The sequence below is a fragment of the Eleginops maclovinus genome, chromosome 2 (assembly GCF_036324505.1).
Source record: "Eleginops maclovinus isolate JMC-PN-2008 ecotype Puerto Natales chromosome 2, JC_Emac_rtc_rv5, whole genome shotgun sequence".
Lineage (NCBI taxonomy): Eukaryota > Metazoa > Chordata > Actinopteri > Perciformes > Eleginopidae > Eleginops > Eleginops maclovinus.
The window spans coordinates 10240634-10258711 of NC_086350.1; the positions used below are offsets into that span (position 1 = coordinate 10240634).

Below are 18078 nucleotides of genomic sequence, written 5' to 3' on the forward strand. Positions count from 1 at the left end.
AGTTTTAATATTTTACAGAATACCCTTTTTTGACCACTACGTATCAAAGCTATGATTAAAAGAGTAAACTGAAGGAGCCTGCACCACATCCTCTGTCTCCCATCCGCAGCTCTGGCATCGACTCCCCGGCCTGTTGCTGTACAGGCTGCGTTTAGGCTGCTCCCTCGCCCGCCGACTCGCTCCCACTAACGTTACCACCTTTCATATCCAAGAAGAGCTGGTTGAACGGCTAGCGCTACACCCGCAGTTTTGCGATAAAACCAGGGATATAAAATACAATCATGTCTGAAGAGGTTGACGGAACAAGAACTGCGGAGGAAAAGCAGGTACATTATAAGTAAAAAACGGCTAATTTCCCCAGTAACCCTGCGCTGCTAGCACGTCGAATCTTGTGAATTAGCACCCTGCTAGCAGTAAGCTAGTTAGCTGATGTCATGAACGATGTTAGCTGCCAAGTAATCAGCTAATAGCGCCTAGCGTATATTGGTAAAGTAAAACAAAAGCCCTGCTGTTTCCAAGGCCATGTATATGAGTCTAGCTGAAAACTGGTTTATATGTAGCTTAAGGTGCTAAGTGAACTAGCAAGATTCATGCTAGTGCAAACACCAGTTGGAGTTCTACCTTATGGCGGCCCTTGCTTATTTTGAAATATAAATTATACTTAAGCCATGCTAGCTGTATTTGGTACCATAATATAATTGCCGCTTCCTTAATCACTTATGTCGTATGCATTTTTAACAACAGTGTTTCTACTATCATATGAGCTGAGTGGAGCATTTGACATCCATACACTCCACTCTTCTCTGCAGGAAATGGAGGACAAAGTAATCAGTCCTGAGAAGGCAGAGGAGGCCAAGCTGAAGGCCAGGTATCCTAACCTGGGAGCCAAGCCTGGTGGCTCGGACTTACTGAGGAAGAGACTTCAGAAGGGGGTGCGTTTCTTACCTAAACCTGGTTAGCTCTTTACTGAGTTAATACCTATTATAATATTCTCACTTTATATCGTCTTGTTTTTCCCAGCCAAAGTATTTTGACTCTGGTGACTACAACATGGCCAAGGCAAAGATGAAGAATAAACAGCTTCCATCAGCCCCAACGGAGAAGACTGAGATAACAGGGGGGCACATCCCAACACCTCAGGATCTGCCTCAAAGAAAGACATCAATTGTGGCCAGCAAACTGGCTGGTTAATGGGTTTTATGTTTAAAGTTATGTTACCATTCCAACCCCCACTTCATATCTACCATTTGGTTGCTGTTTTTGTTGATTTTCACCATTTTATATGTATTCTCTAAGAACAAGTAATGAACTAAGCCAAATTCTTGAGGAAAAAATGGCCACTGCCAGGCACTGAATTGCCAGTGAGCCAACAAAAAGCTAAAGCTGCAAATCCTTCTCAAGATCTTAAAAATACTGAATAGTGATTAATGACAAAAAAATATTATAAATATGAATGGAAGTTAATGCAATCATATTCTCATTACATTTTCACTTTTTAAGGATATATACCTCCATACAAATTGCCTGTCTAACAGCAGCTAAAGAGCAGCAGAGGAATCTTAATCCGCCATGTAACCGATCATCACAGGCTAAAATACTAGTCACCACCACAGACCATTTGCATTGATGTACTTAGGAAGTAGAAGTGTAATTTACAGATATATCTTTCAGTTTGAAATGGGTTTGACTATTCTATTGCTCATATGGAGGCACATATTTCACATAAATAGTGAAGTGGTGAAATCCTGCTTTTTTTGTTTTCTAACCCTTGGTTGTTTCCCTTCCTCTCTCTGTGAAGCCGTTCGATTCTGTGCTTTCAAAGTACTGAAGAGTGGATCACACATGCTTTGTAGCCAGTTGTATTTAATTCATTTTAGTGACATTGGTTTGCAATGACTGCTGCTGGTCTCCATCTCATCCTGACATCTAAAATGGCCTTAAAAGTAATGAATTGTTGTTCCTCTTGAGCAATATTTGCTCCCTCAGTGAGAATCTTAGTTATGAATTTTGCCTGAAATGTCTGTCACTGTCTGACTGGAATCGCTTAGGATTTTATGGAAAGAAACTCCCATGACATGTCTGGAGTGTGCATGTGCATTTACTGTGCAGTCACACTGTGCCATTTGTTTTGTAAATAAAATAGTTTTGCATAATATGTTACAAGTACACTTATTCAGTTGAATGTTTCCTTGCTTTTATTTTTTGCATTCAATTGTTACTACTACTACCTGCACTAAAAGAAGCACAGTTTGTGTTGTACTCACCTAAGATTAGAAACACATGGTTTGGTATTTTCATTATATTTACATAAATATTAATCACTAAAACTATATTGTTAAGGAACATATGTGAATAAATTCAACAGCGTAATCACAATGGATGCTTGATTAATGGCAATGTAAGTGCGTTGATCTTGTTGCAAACATTGAGACTAGCAGTACATAACATGCAGCTTTTTACAACATCATACGGCTGGTACCTTGACCAATGACTAATTTATTGAAATGGCAAACTCCCATTCACTTGTGCGGCCTCAGGTCTAACCTCCTATGTAAAGCCTTACCCTGCCAAGTTTAAAAAAGACTTGAGTGTAAGTATGTTTTCATTTGCAAGTGGTGTGAAAACAGTTCCAGAAATTAAGGTTTTTAAGGGTTAGTTCCTTCGAAGATGATGTCTACTCAATACAGTACTTGAGAAGTGTTCATGAGACATTGAAGAGAGGAGCAAAGGAGGGGACATTTATCCCCAGTATTTAAAATAAATAGGGGACAAATAAAAGATGAACAGTTTTGGTATTCAGGATAACCAGACCATGATGAAATGTTGAAAGGCAATTGGATATTGAAATGACAAGATGACACAGTGAAATTGCGATTTAAAAACAAGTTAAATTAATCCAATTACTTAAATGAAATCCCTCTTATTTATGTAAGTCAACTCTAACAATTTATCCTTATTTTAGTTTATTACATTTTAATGATGCAGATAGCTCAGTAACAAACCTTTTTTTCCCCAGAAGTCTAAAATCATGTTAGATACAATACTAACTTTTTCTGATGTAAACTGCTATGTGCAAGCAAAATAAACTACTTGATTTATTTCAATAAAGTTACACTTCTTACATTATGACCAAAATGATTAGGCCTGATGGTGTGATTTTCCATCCCATGGCAGTAATGTTGACTCCACCTCAGCCTTATCCTCGGTTCATGGTTGGATTACTCAGTAGGGTTACTGCAACCCTGGCCTCTACCTACAAACTCTGACTGGTAGAGACACGTATCAACAAGGATGAGACTGAAAATCCCTCCAAAGAAACATAAAACAACCACAATGGTTGGGCAAAATGAGACAGAAAATGAGAGAATGATAGATGCACAGACAAAAAACAAAATAAAAGAGGCACAAAACAAATACATACAGATACCAACAACCACCAAGAAGTGCCTGACAACCAAAGTCACACAATTACCATTAAACGTCTACCAGGAGACACAAAAAGGGGCAGGAGAACCAGAAGAAAAAGATAACTATATAAAAACCTAAACAACTACAAAATGTCACACAAAAACTTCATTAAAAATGACCACAATTAGACAGAAAGGACACTCAAAAGATTAAAAACAAGTACATTCTGTGCGTCCTGCTACTATGTACGAGTGGTGTTAGGGTCTTTTCCATTAGTGTGCCCGGGGGCCCATTGTTTCAAAATCCACCCGTGCCTACAGTTAGTTGCCACGAGCGAGTTGGCCACTGGGAGGCGGGCAACACGCACGAGAGCAAAACGTGTCAGGGCAAGCGCAGCTGACAGCAGACATTTGAACAGTCCTCCCGGCGAGAGCAGCAGCCCAGGAGAGCCGCTCAAAGAAGTTAACTTGTTCTTCTTTGGTCGTCAGTACAATGTTGATTGATTTCTCTGCGGGCAGAGGAAGTTTCTGAGGACTCACTGAGGAACTTGTGAGACATGGCAGCCTCTGAACTTTACGCTAAGGTTGGAACTGTTTTTCTGTGACGGTTTGTCTAGCTCATTCAACGGTTTCCTTAGCTATAGTCATGCTAGTCCAAAATGTATATAAAAATGTTTCTGTGAAGAACGTTGGTTCACTCGCATCAGTTACTTGGGGCTGTTTACAGAACAGCTTTTAGCCTTTTGATAACCAAGTGTATTTTACATTTACAGACGTGGGAAGTAACTAAGTAAATGTTCTTAACTACTGTACAAGTATGGGTACACATTTGAGGTACTTCACTTGAGTATTTACATGTTATGCTCCATTGCTCCATGCTACGTTTAAAAGTGAAATCCTGTAATTTTACTCTTCTACGTTTATTAAACAGCTTTAGTTACTTTTAACGACATGCATCTTTATCTAAAAATGAACTATTTGAAGTCACAAAGTAGTGAAATTATTTAAATATTTTACAAAAAGTATATCAGAACTTTGTCTAGGATTCTAATTTGCTACTTTATTATCTAGAAATGTATACACATAATAATATACACACATAAAGGCAATTTTTCTGCACAATGATTACTTTTATACTTTAAGTTTGAAGTCGTTTTTTTGGGGCATTTGTTTAGTACTTTTATTAAGATTTGAATGCAGAACTAGTATTTTGACAATACTGTATTGGTACTTTTCTCAAGTAAAGTATCAGAAAACTTCTTCCACCACTGACTATTTATCAGTCTGCCACTTAAAATGCCCCGTGTCCATCCATTTTATTTGCATAACTGCTTTCTACTGACTTCAAGTTAGCCATCCTGCTTTTCTCCTGAGCTTCATGTCAAAAATACTGACTGTAACGTTAAGTGGGTGAATGGCTCTGACCCACATCCTCCTACTGTGTCCATCAGCATGCCCGTGTATGGCTGCCAGATGCAGGAGAAGTGTGGAGGTCAGCAGAGCTTACCAAAGATTACACTCCTGGCGACCTGAAGCTGGCTCTGCAGCTGGAGGATGGCACGGTGAGACAGGAAAACACACACACACACACACACACACACACACACACACACACACACACACACACACACACACACACACACACACACACACACACACACACACACAGTCACACATACACACATACACAGTCACAGTTGAGGTGGAAATGGGTGTGATATTCTGTCAGAAAGCCATGAACATATTTCTCTGCAAGAGCACTGGCAATAGAGCCTCATAACTGTCTGTGCTGTGGGATTATTCCGGGCAGCTGTAGTGTTTGGTAAACGCTCATAAATACTTAGGCAAGACAAACACCTTCGGCCTCTCTATGCAACAATGCAACACCTTGAATACAGGAAGCCAGGGTAATGTACTGGGTCTAAAATAAGTTTAACTGATTAAAATACCAGCAGTGCGTTACACTCTGTTCACTCGGGCTGTTGCTACCTGAAGCTCTGATGTCGAGTTTGGGCTTGCTGTACAGGTATGGAAATAAGGCCAAAGCTTTATCAGGAGTGAACATGAACAAGGCCAAGGACAGTGGTTGCAGGTTAGCTTTTACTTATGCTAAAGTGTTATTGCTTAACCATCTATTCTTACTTTGTCCTTTTCCCATAAAATTAAAGCCACCTGATATCTTCAGTCTCATACTCTTGGTACTCATAGCTTCCTTCTTGTGTCTTCCTAGGAGGTGGAACACAAAATAGATCCCAAAACCAACAACCTGCCACCACTGAGAAACCCTAACATCCTGGTGGGGGAAAATGACCTCACAGCTCTCAGCTACCTGCACGAGCCTGCAGTGCTGCACAACCTTAGAGTGCGCTTTGTCGACTCCAAGTTGATTTACACATACTGTGGTAACGAGCTTCATCTCCTGAGTCACACTATCAATGTCACTGTAGACTTTGAAACCCGGTTCACTGTACGCTCTGAGATAATCTACAGTACATCATGCTGATTACTGTGGCTCAGGCTGCCCTTAAAGGAACACACACTTCATTCATTTTAATCCATGTAACATATCATATTCAGAGTCTGACTGATTCTCTTTGTGGGATTTAGGAATTGTCCTGGTTGCCATCAATCCATATGAGAGCCTTCCCATTTATGAAGCGGACATCATCAATGCCTACAGTGGGCAGAACATGGGAGACATGGACCCCCACATATTTGCAGTCGCAGAGGAAGCATACAAACAAATGGCCAGGTTTTGGCACCGTAAAATAACTTTACATTCACAATTCAAAACTAATGAAATGTTCCCTGTATGCTGATACCCTCTCTCTGTTTGCCATCTTTTCACGCAGAGATGAAAGAAACCAGTCCATCATAGTGAGTGGTGAGTCTGGAGCTGGCAAAACTGTCTCTGCTAAGTACGCTATGCGCTACTTTGCCATGGTCAGCTGCTCCTCGGGCGAGGCAAACATTGAGGAGAGAGTCCTAGCCTCCAACCCTATCATGGAGGTGAATAACACAACAAAAATATGACGAAATTAAAAAAAGACCAAGGTTTCTAAAACCTTTTCTTTCCTCAGGCTCTTGGGAATGCCAAGACAACAAGGAATGACAACAGCAGTCGCTTTGGGAAGTACATTGAGATAGGGTTTGACAAGAAGCACCGCATAATTGGGGCCAACATGAGAACCTACTTACTGGAGAAGTCTAGAGTTGTGTTTCAGGTAATTTTCCTTGGTATGCTATCATGTGACCATCCTCTAAATGAAGCCATCCATATCTTTCCATTTTCTGTGTTCCTCCTCACATTTAATTGATTTAAAACAGTGTCATGTGAATGTCACATTTCAACATGTCTATATCTTAGCAACTTAATATCAACACGCATAAACAACACTCCCTTCAGCCCGCCTGGCCCTTCATTCAAAACAATGGTCTTGTTTTTTTGAGACATAATCTAGGGCATAGATGTGCTTGCAGTTTATCTATGCACTTCTTCAACTGAAAGAGCTATCAACTTTTCCTCAATCTGTTTGCAATTCATCTGTAATTTACTGCTCTTGTTTTCCCTTGCACTACTTTTAGGCCCAAGAAGAACGGAACTACCATATATTCTACCAGCTGTGTGCCTCTGCACATTTACCCGAGTTCAAAGCCTTCCAGTTAGGTAGAGGAGTCTTTAAAATATCAGCTGTTATTCAAGCCGGATTTGAAAACGGATCCATCTTGTAAATATTTAATTTAAAATGTGATATGATTTATGTTTTGAAGGTTGTGCCGACGACTTCCACTGCACTAACCAGGGTCAGAGCCCAGTCATTGAGGGAGTGGATGATGCCAAAGAGATGAGTAAAACCAGGAAGGCTTTCTCACGCTTAGGTGAGTGCAGGTTTGCATTCATCATGTTGAATGTACAAAATTGGACAAACATTGTTTTTGTTTCTGGATTCATTTACTTCATCTGTCATTTTATTGTTGTTTGTTTCTTTGTAGGAATCAGTGAAAGTGATCAAATGGCAATTTACCAAATTCTGGCTGCTATTCTCCATCTTAGCAATGTGGAGGTGAAGGATCAGTCAGCAGACAAAAGCAGCATCTTGGTAAACACTGATTTCCTCTAAACCCAACAAGTGTTTGGTCTTGTTTTATACTCGATTGTTGTATTGAGGATGTTAAACAGCTTTATTGTGAATGTATTTTCAGCCAAACAATGTCCACCTGATGGTGTTTTGTGAGTTGATGGGGGTGCCCTGTGAGGAAATGGCCCACTGGTTATGTCACAGGAAACTCAAGACGACCACAGAAACATACGTCAAGTCTGTCTCCAAGATGAATGCGGTGAACGGCCGAGATGCCCTCGCCAAACACATCTATGCCAGACTCTTCAGCTGGATCGTGGGCAGTATTAACAATGCCTTAAAGTCTGCAGCAAACCAACACTCCTTCATTGGTGTGCTTGACATTTACGGGTTTGTTTTTGTCTCCAAGTTCGCAGCCTTTTAATTTCCCACTGGATTGTCTCGAGCTGTTAATTTAAACATTTTATTTCCCCTCAGGTTTGAAACGTTTGACATCAACAGCTTTGAACAGTTCTGCATCAATTATGCCAATGAGAAGCTTCAACAACAGTTCAACCTGGTATGTGTATTTTCTTGCTCAACACATTCATTTTGTACTCAGAACATTAAATCCTTTCCCTCCTCCAGCATGTCTTCAAGCTGGAGCAAGAGGAGTACATGAAAGAGGAGATCCCTTGGACACTGATTGACTTTGAAGACAACCAGCCCTGCATTGATCTCATCGAGGCTAAGCTGGGTGTTCTGGACCTCCTGGATGAAGAGTGCAAGGTAAAATGCCAGTTTTATTACTTATTTTTAACTCCTTTCCACAGGAGAAATATCCACCATGCTGTGTTTTGGAAGTTGTGACTAATGCCAAGATGACTAACTAATGTGTCAGCCCTTCCTGTTTCCATAGATGCCCAAAGGCTCAGACGACTCATGGGCCCAGAAACTGTACAACACGCTCCTGAAACAGAATGCTCACTTTAATAAACCCAGGTTATCAAACAGAGCTTTCATCATCCTCCACTTTGCAGACAAGGTAATAAACTGTCTGGTGCTGAGTTGGCATTACATCTAAAGAGTCAGTTGATGGATGACTAATGGTTTCTAATGAAGTCAAAAAGAGTCACGAGTGACATTACATTAGCTTCTGCAAAGATATCATTTTATGCCTTTAAAATAAATGTTTGATGATTCTATTTATTATAACAGTACAAATCAGTACGACGATGAATATGACCTTTACTTTGAAACAACACTGTGACCTGTATCCTTGTGCCAAGGTGGAGTACCAGTGTGAGGGTTTCCTGGAGAAAAACAAGGACACAGTCAACGAGGAGCATCTAAATGTGCTGAAAAAGAGCCAGGTGAAATGTTTATTAATAGTTCATTATAGTTTCACTTCCTAGTTCTTTTCAATTGGTCCATTCCCGGAGGTCGCAGGGATTCAATGTCACCATCCCATCAATGTAAAGCAAGTGTGTCATTTGTTTTGCATGCTCCGGGGCACACACCCTAGAATTGTTCAACCACAACTATTGGAGGAAATACACCCACTTTTGAGTCCCAGATAGAAAACACTGCCCCCTGCTGTCCAATGGAAGGATTACATTGTGAAACTTTAATCTCTGAACAATAATGCTTTCAGGTTGACTGGCTGCTGAAGCTGTTTGTGGATGATGACAAGGCAACACGTTTAACAAACAAGCGTAGTAGTGTCACTGGGAGAGCTGGTCCGAGCCAGAGGGACAACAAGAAGACTGTTGGACTGCAGGTAGGAACATAAAGAGCGAGTGACGTGACATTTGAAAAAGCCTTGATTTAAAAAAACATTTTATGTCAAAATGTTTCATTTAATAGCTTCATCAGCTGGTCAGATTTGAATGCCTTTCAGATAATGAAAAGCAATTAAAAAAAATACACGATTAAATGCTCTGCAAGTGGTAAAACATCTGATAATGGAGGTTAAAACTGAATGTACTATTCCTGCATTTCCACATTGTTTATAAAGGATCTATTGTTCTCTTTTCACTCAGTTTCGGCAGTCTCTTCATTTGCTGATGGAAACACTAAATGCCACGACCCCTCACTATGTACGCTGCATCAAGCCTAATGACGACAAGTCTCCATTCATGTGAGGAGGATTTCCTCTCCTGTTTATATGATGATCTGCAGCAGCAAATAAAGAAGCACAGATGAAGGAGTAGTTCTCTTATTTTGAAACCGTTTGTCTTTTATCTTTAATGCAGCATGGATCCTGTGAGGGCCGTTCAGCAGCTTCGGGCATGTGGCATCCTCGAAACAATCCGGATCTCAGCAGCAGGCTTCCCATCGAGGTAGAATTTCAACGGCATCTGGTACAGAGCACAGGGCCAAGTGCAGTTTATACATGTGTAACACATTCACTTCTAAAACAAATCCATCCAACGTGTCTTGTTTATATGAATACTGCAGATGGACGTATCAGGAGTTCTTCAGTCGTTATCGGGTCCTGATGAAGCAAAAGGATGTGCTGTCTGACAGGAAGCAAACCTGCAGAAACCTCCTGGAAAAACTAATAAAGGTATGTTTGAATTTGATAAAAGCCTTAGCATCATGTCAATAAAAAAATATTCAACTCTGACCAACACAATAAAATAAGTCATGTTATATTTGCCATTGTACACTTTGTTTCCTAGGACCAAGATAAATATCAGTTTGGCAAAAACAAGATCTTCTTCAGGGCCGGTCAGGTGGCGTACCTGGAGAAGCTTCGTTCTGACAAGCTGCGCAACGCTTGTGTTCGCATCCAGAAGACTATCCGCTGCTGGCTCGCCCGCAAAAAGTACCTGAGGATGAAGCGGTCTGCCATCAGCATACAGAGACACGTACGGGGGCACCAGGCGCGCTGGTGAGTGGAGACATTCAACTAAAGCAGAATAAGAGCGGAGAGTAACATCGGTTTCCAGCTGATCCATCATGTTTCTTACACATGTTTTCCCCTCTCAGTTATGTGAAGTTCTTGCGAAGAACCAGAGCAGCTGTTGTCATTCAGAGGAATGTGCGTATGTGGGCGACCAGGAGACGCTACCAGCAGCAGCGCTCTGCAGCCATCACTATTCAGTGCTTCCTTAGGGCCTACATGGCTAGGAAGCAGTACTATAAGGTAACCCCATGAGGAACTGGATATGGTGTCATTTCACACTTGTAAGGTCTCCTTTAACTTGAGTATGATGTGAGGCTTTGAAGTCACAATAAGATCTTAATGACCTTAGTCCAGGAGGCAATGTCAACATCAGCCTTGAGTTAAGTCATGAGCTAAATCCCACTAATGGAGACCTTGTTAATCCTTTTAAATTAGATTAGTTTTTGACATGAAATATATGTATTTCTTTCACAGTTGATGTATGAACAAAAAGCCGTTATCATTCAGAAATGGATGAAAGGCTGGCTGGTTAGACAGCGTTACCGACGCACCCTGGCAGCCATCGTCCTGCTGCAGAGCTGTGTGCGTCGCATGAGGGCCAAGAACGAGTTAAAGAAGCTGAAAGTGGAGGCCCGCTCTGTGGAGCGCATCAAGAAGCTCAACATTGGCATGGAGAACAAGATTATGCAGCTGCAGCACAAGATAAATGAGCAGGTGAGTATTGTGGGGGTGTCTAGTTCTGTCTGTGGTAAATACTTCCTTCTGGAATCTATGGTTAAAAAAAGGAGTAGTGGCTGAAGCCACATGGGGTCATTGGGAGTTGTCGCATCACATGCCCAGCATGTGTTTGTTTCCCCCCCCCCCCCTGCAGCACAAAGAAAACAGAGAGCTCAGTGAGAGGCTGACTGTTATGCAGAAGACTCAGACTACTGAGAGAGAGAAGCAGAGCAGAGAGATAGAACACCTACGCAGATCAGAGCAGGACGCCAAATCCAAGGCAGCGGCGCTTCCCTCGCTACTGGAGCAGCTGTCCTTCCTCCAGCACGAGCTGGAAAACACCCGCAGAGAGAAAAAAGACCTCGAAGTGCATACGAAGGTCTACAAGGAGCAGACACAACAGGTAGGTTCTTCATCTGGAGTTATCCAAAGTGCCTGGTAACCTCAATAACATCTTGTACATGGCACTTTCTGTTAAATATCAGTTCAAGGAACTTTGACATATTCATTTTATGAACTTTGAAGGTTATTGTTCCCTACTTTTTTCAGTTTCAAAAGATATGAAATATGATTTAATAATATAATAAGATAACATGATTTGCCTTGTCTCAACCAGGTGGTAGAAGACCTTAATATGAAGAACACTCTGCTGAACAGCGAGAAAGATGAGCTGAACCAAATAATCCTGGAACAAGCTAGTCAGTTAACAGGTACTGAGCAGTTTCAACCCTCCACATACTCTCCTTAATGGCTGCATTATGAATGAATGAATGAATCAAACTGTTTTGTTTTAGAAATCAAAACCAACGTTGAGAATGCAGAGCAGCTGGAGAAGGACCTAACTGAAGAGCGCTCCCGCTACCAAAGTCTGCTGAGCGAACACCTGGATCTGGAGGAGCGGCACCGGGACCTGACGGAGGAGATGAACATCACCATCGTGAGGAACTTTTTATGTAGTGCCACAGTGTTGGCATGACAACCATAGCTGGACATGGCAATTTCATATTTGTGTCACAGAATTGAATACCTTAATTCAAGAGTTCAGTTATCATGAAAATGATAATATGGTGACAATGGAGGAAACAACTTAAGATCTGACTTCCTAATCCTTCTTTAACATGTTTGTTTTTTTCAATACTTAACCAGAGCTCGAGCAAATTAATTCACACCAGGACAGACTCAAACTACAGCAGCAACTCATCTGGGTTCAGTCAGAGCTTAGGCTCCGCTGAGGGAGAGGACAGCCCATTCAAACCAGAGGTAATGTCGAAAACTGCACAGTATCAGAATGACCTGAAAGTGAATGATAGACGATGTATATTATTAAGTGTGAAAAGCTCCCCACTGAGAGCTAAACGGTGCCTGTATAACATTTGATATATTCAGCTGTTGTACGAACACATTCCAGTTTTCACAATAGACAAATTGGTGTTACAGGAAACTGCACAACGCTGAAATATTCACCGTGAACAGCTGGTTTTCTCTGGTCTTGTCTGTGTTCTAATCCTATCAGTGCAGCATTGTAGTTAGTTTGTGAACAGATTCCTCACCCAACGCTTTCTGTGTTTTGTTAGCAGGAGACCCCGGCAGCGGTAGACTTGCCAGTCCTTCTGAAGCTCCAGAGGAGAGTGACGGAGCTGGAGCAGGAAAAACACTCTCTGTGGCAGCAGCTGGACAAGGGGGAAGAATACCAGCAAGAAAAGGCAAAAGTATGGAAATAAAAACTAACCTTGTTTCCTAATGATGTTATTCTGCTCTGCATCGATAAGCTACCGGTTATCCTGTGTGATATTTGTGTGTATTCTTTCTACAAGGAGGTGGAGGAGCAGAGAACTGTTGGCAGGGCAGAACTGGATTTGGAAACACTAAAGGTAGGATTTGTCTGGTATGTTTATTGAAAATGACTCAATCAAAAGATCAAGGGCAACACAGTTAGGTCCCAGGAGTAATTTCCGTGGTCGTTGTTGTTGTTGTTGATGTTGTTGTTGTTGTTATTATATTTCAAAGAGGTGTGTGCATGAGCATACTTGCTCATCATGAAGATGGTATGGCGTTACCAGGAAATAAAAGCACAAAAACATCACACATGTACATGTAGATGGCTCTCTTCTAACATCCCATACAAACACAGATCCATCCCAATAGTATTCCTTAATACTATTGTAACGATGTTGAATTGACAGGATTTTGTTTTCTTTTTCTTCTGGGATGTTTGACTGTTTCTCTTAACGTTTTAGCGGCAGGAACTGGAGTCTGAGAACAAGAAGTTGAAGCAGGATCTGAATGAGCTGCGGAAGTCTCTGACCAATGAGAACAGTGACCTGGCGCCCCCTGCTGCTGGCTCTCTGTCCTACAACATCCTGCTGGATCAACTCACCTCTTCCAATGAGGAGCTGGAGATGCGAAAAGAGGAAGTGCTGCTCCTGCGGTCACATATGGTCCGCCAAGAAGCTCTCAAACACAAGGTAAAAAATGAAATTCCAAACATTTACTTTGTTCTTCTTGTTTATTTAGTATCTTTATATTTAATGCAACGGACAACATTTACCCTGTACCAACTGACCTCTAGGACTCTGCACTCGGGGAAGGGGTGAATTTAGATCTCAATGACATTCCCTCATTTCAAGATGTTGACCGGTAAGACGTGGCTCCCACTCCAGTTCAAACTTTTCAGGAAGAAGAGTTAAGTGTTATTAGTTAAATGACCTGATCTGTTCCTCAGGTCCACTGACATCCATACACTGAATGAAGACGGAGAGCTGTGGCTGGCTTATGAAGGCTTGAAAGAGACCAATAGGTAATCAAATAATATCCTGGAGTTGCATCCAAGCACGTCCATGCCACAGAGAAATAATCCCTCTGTTTCACAGGATCCTGGAGTGCCAGATGCAGCTGCAGCATCGAGGTCACAACGAGGAGAACAGGAAGCTGCAGGAGGAGGTGAACAAGCTGAAGGTTGAAAAGGAGCAACAGCAGAGGCTGCTGGCCCAGAGCCTCCTCCTGCCTGAAGACGCCCGTATCGATGCGAGTCTGAAGCATGAGATCACGCGGCTCACCGGCGAGAACCTGGTGAGGGTGCACACTGGATTGGATCTGTCACTCTTTCATTTATCATCATGACTGTGTGAAAATATTATCGCAATGCAGAGTCTCTGTCTAAACTTGGATCTGTACCTTTGAAAGGGCCCTCGCCATGTTTCCTTTTTTTCAAATGAGGTTACATGTATTGCTCTTTGAGGTACATTTTTTTAGTTGCATTGATAAAGAATGAATTGCAAAACAAATGTACGTTAATATAACAAAATACTGAAGAGAGTTTTGAAAATAATTCACCCTGATGCTTTTTTAAGATGTTTTCCTTTCACATTTTTAAAAGCATGAACACTGATTTAAACTTCCCTCACACTTAACCTCTATTTTTACTTAATTTTAGGAACTCATGAAGAAGCAAGAGCAACAAAACCACACCATGCGCCAACTGAAAAGAGATCTGAAATTTTACATTAAAAAAGTGGAAGATTGTGAAGGTAATCCCATGGCCTAGACTCTTCTCATATTCTAAATAACTGTAGTGCGTCACAACATCTGTGGTTTCTTATAATGTGTCTCTTTTGTTTTTAGCGAGTCCACAGCAAAAGAGCAAGACCTCCGTGATGATGGCTCCTGTCAGAGCGGTGAATATCACCCGCAAGGAGAAAGAGTACCGGGGCATGTTGGAGTACAGGGCGGGCGACGAGAGCCGCTTGCTCAAGAATCTGGTCTCAGGTATGTTAAAGGAAACCATTTTCTGAATGGTTAAACATTACATGCAGATGTTTTTTTCATATATTGAAGACACCTTTGTTAATTTTGCTTTCAAATCTTCTCAGATCTGAAGCCACGTGGTGTAGCGGTCAACTTCATTCCCGGCCTTCCGGCTTACATCATCTTCATGTGCGTACGATATGCAGACAATGTGAACGACGACCAGAGAGTCAGCACGCTGCTCAATTCCACCATCAGCAGCATCAAGGGGGTCATAAAGGTGGGATATATACCTTTTGAGGTGTGGAAAGAATCTTGAGGGATGCTTTTATTTTTGAATTAACTGTTGATCTCCTTCTATAGAGGAAAGGACATGATTTTGAGAGGGTGTCTTTCTGGCTGGCCAACACATGCCGATTAATGCACTGTCTGAAGCAGTATAGTGGAGATGAGGTAAGCTCTTATACCACGCTTATATTCGCAGCTCTACATTTGCCTTATGTAACCCTGGACGTCTTCACATCCTCTTCATAAAGGTCTTCACCACACACAACACTCCTAAGCAGAATGAGCAGTGCCTCGCCAACTTTGAGCTGTCAGAGTACCAGCAGGTCTTCGGTGATCTGGCCATCCAGATCTACCGCCAGCTGATCAAATGCACGGAGAACAACATGCAGCCCATGATAGGTGAGAAGATCTCCCAACACATAAGGTTTTCTTCTCTTTTCCGTAACGGAACCACATTAAATGTATGCTTTCTGTTTCTTATGTGCAGTTGCAAGCATGCTGGAGCACGAAACCATCCAAGGTATTCTGGGCTCCAAACCCACCGGTCTGAGGAAGAGGAGCAGCAGTTCTCCAGAGGCGGCTGTGACAGTGGAGGTCCTGCTGCAGTGCCTCGGCCTCTTCTACACCACCATGCTTCAGCACGGGATCGACTTGGAGCTCATCAAACAGCTGGTCAAGCAGCAGTTTTACATCATCTGTGCGGTCACGCTCAACAACCTGCTGCTGCGGAAGGAAATGTGCTCCTGGAGTAAAGGCCTGCAGATCAGGTACGGCACAGAATGGTCATTGGCCTGTCGCTGGTTTATTTGCAACGAGACAACCAATGGTGGGATTATTCCATATCCGGCTTGATAACTTGCTGAACAAAAACATCATGCACAGCAACCTGCAGTCAACAACTGAGATCCTGTAAAAGATAAAAGTTATTCTCAGGATCTTTGTTTCCTGGAGAACCACTCGGGTGAAAACCTTTAAGGAGTAGGGAGGAGTACTTTAATGATGCTTAAACATTTATTTAATTCAATTCCTTACTCTGGTGTAGCAGCACAGATGTCAGGTTTGACTTTGCTCCTCAGCTTTGTCTAAATTGTTTCTCCAATGCCTCTTGCTTCAGGTATAATGTCTGGCAGTTAGAGGAGTGGCTGGCGGAGCGGGAGCTAGCCGACTGCGGAGCTAAGGAGACTCTGGAGCCGCTGGTTCAGGCTGCACAGCTCCTACAGATCAAGAAGAAGACGGAGGAGGATGCCCAGGCTATCTGCCACATGTGCACCGCGCTCACCACAGCACAGGTCCTTCATCAGAACATCTTCTGCCTTCTTAATCTGCAGACATGATATGCTGCTAGTGATTTGACCTTTGTGTGTTTCTCTTTGCAGATTGTAAAACTGCTGACCTTGTACACCCCAGTGATTGAGTTTGAAGAGCGAGTGTCCACCACGTTCCTCACAACTCTAACAGTGAGTACACGATGTCTTAGTGTAGAAGGGATGCAGGGCTCCTTACAGTCAGTCATATGTTAAGTAAAAATATTTATAATCTGCTCTTTTTGTACATTTTAGAACCTTTTGAAAGACAGAGACGAGTCGTCCACTTTGATGATGGACGCCAAAAAGATCTTCTCCGTCACCCTCCCCTTCACACCCTCCTCTGTGGCTCTGGAGACCATCCAGATCCCTGCCAGCCTCAATCTGGGCTTCCTCGCACGCATCTAGTCCAGAAACCTCTGAGACTGAATTCTGTTTACAAGAGTAAAAACATCAAAGTGTCTTCCAGCTGTAATGTCAACGATTATTGCACAACTGCTGCAGAATTAGACGACTTTGTTTACATGCATCTATGCTATAGCTTTTCAGCACTGCACAGCCAAAGACTGATAACTGTATGGAAAAGTGTTTTTAAGGTCATCTGTTGCCACGCCTTCTGCTCCCACAGGTGTTGATAGTCTTTTGGGAATTCATGGTTCATTAATGCATTCTTGGTGTTACGTTCCCTTATTGTCTAGGGTAAAAGGGAAGTAACCAAATAGGTAATAACTGGGCGAAGAAAAGCAAGAGGAACCTAATTTCTGAAACCAAAACATAATGTTTGAATAGTACATTAGCAAATTTACAATTTGTGAGCACCTGATTCAGGGGAGAGGGGGAGAGAGACACACCCAAACAAAACATGGCACTCGGGTATAATTTTCCTAATATAAGATCTAAACTCAAGTCAGGAAATTTGACTTTCAAATCATAAAACATGCAAGTTGATTGGTATAGATGACTGTATGATCCTATGAGTGTTTTGATGGACAAATCTCTCAAAAAGTCTAACCATGCTGTTAAAATGTTATTGTGCATCACATTTAAATGTTAAGATGTCTGAAGATGAGATTCAGTTTTATTTCTGTAACTTCATATATTTATGTAACGACTAATATAAAACATATATTTAACCATTCTTAATATTGTCTGTAACATCAATGTCTGGCTTTTCAGAAAGATTGATTCGAAGGCCTTAAAGATCTTACACAAAGAGTTTCACTACCTCAGAAGTTGCTTTGGATCTGGTTTCTCAAGCTCAATGTTTGTTCGATGTTCAAAAAACAATTTGTTTTTGGAATATTTAAATGATGCTTAAGTATTGTCTTTATTGACACTAACACACTCACTGTTGTAATGATCAGTCGTGTTATCAGGTATACAATTGTATACCCCCCCCCCCCCCCCCAGTCTAAAAGTGATATCTGGACTGTACATCCTGCCAGAGCATGTCATTTTGTTCTCCTCCCATGTTCATCATTGCTCTGTGTTTGTGAATGCTTAAAAGTTAATAACTGATTAATCAATCTGATAAAAGCTTCAGACTGCACACCAGGAATGTGTTTCCTTGTAGAAGTTAAAACCCTGGCAGTCACACTGTTTCCTCAACTTCCCATATTCAGTTAAACTGTAAAAATCAAATCATAATC

At 41.8% G+C, this 18078-nt stretch overlaps 2 protein-coding genes across 3 annotated transcripts; both read left to right on the forward strand.

Annotated features, from left to right (window-relative positions):
- Nucleotides 1–77: 77 nt before the first annotated feature.
- On the forward strand, nt 78–2155 carry arpp19b (cAMP-regulated phosphoprotein 19b). Its single transcript, XM_063902829.1, has 3 exons — nt 78–326; nt 810–932; nt 1021–2155. The coding sequence occupies exons 1-3, from the start codon at nt 282–284 to the stop codon at nt 1189–1191; spliced, it is 339 nt and encodes a 112-aa protein (XP_063758899.1). The 5' UTR covers nt 78–281; the 3' UTR covers nt 1192–2155.
- Nucleotides 2156–3828: 1673 nt separating this feature from the next.
- LOC134877032 (unconventional myosin-Va-like) lies at nt 3829–17567 on the forward strand. 2 transcript variants are annotated; one of them, XM_063902384.1, is made up of 40 exons: nt 3829–3991; nt 4859–4969; nt 5638–5809; nt 6015–6159; nt 6260–6416; nt 6488–6631; nt 6993–7074; nt 7179–7286; nt 7401–7507; nt 7611–7876; nt 7964–8045; nt 8114–8254; nt 8385–8510; nt 8755–8838; nt 9120–9245; nt 9508–9605; nt 9721–9807; nt 9926–10034; nt 10150–10361; nt 10460–10616; nt 10851–11090; nt 11248–11496; nt 11710–11803; nt 11888–12030; nt 12240–12353; nt 12668–12802; nt 12908–12964; nt 13331–13558; nt 13663–13730; nt 13816–13890; nt 13964–14162; nt 14527–14620; nt 14715–14858; nt 14963–15117; nt 15201–15290; nt 15374–15524; nt 15613–15892; nt 16240–16414; nt 16502–16582; nt 16685–17567. In XM_063902384.1, exons 1-40 carry the CDS (start codon nt 3965–3967, stop codon nt 16835–16837), a joined length of 5466 nt encoding a protein of 1821 aa, XP_063758454.1. In that variant the 5' UTR covers nt 3829–3964; the 3' UTR covers nt 16838–17567. The 2 variants fall into 2 exon arrangements, with proteins under 2 accessions (XP_063758454.1, XP_063758462.1); XM_063902392.1 differs by having other exon boundaries at nt 12671–12802.
- Nucleotides 17568–18078: the final 511 nt, after the last annotated feature.

Bases quoted from the DNA above. Each gene is read 5' to 3' on its own strand.
- arpp19b (XM_063902829.1), top strand. From the start codon at position 282: ATGTCTGAAGAGGTTGACGGAACAAGAACTGCGGAGGAAAAGCAG. The intron at 327-809 runs GTACATTATAAG...TCTTCTCTGCAG, and splicing joins GAACTGCGGAGGAAAAGCAG to GAAATGGAGGACAAAGTAAT. The intron at 933-1,020 runs GTGCGTTTCTTA...TGTTTTTCCCAG, and splicing joins GGAAGAGACTTCAGAAGGGG to CCAAAGTATTTTGACTCTGG.
- LOC134877032 (XM_063902384.1), top strand. From the start codon at position 3,965: ATGGCAGCCTCTGAACTTTACGCTAAG. The intron at 6,417-6,487 runs GTGAATAACACA...TTCTTTCCTCAG, and splicing joins CCTCCAACCCTATCATGGAG to GCTCTTGGGAATGCCAAGAC. The intron at 15,291-15,373 runs GTAAGCTCTTAT...CTCTTCATAAAG, and splicing joins AGCAGTATAGTGGAGATGAG to GTCTTCACCACACACAACAC.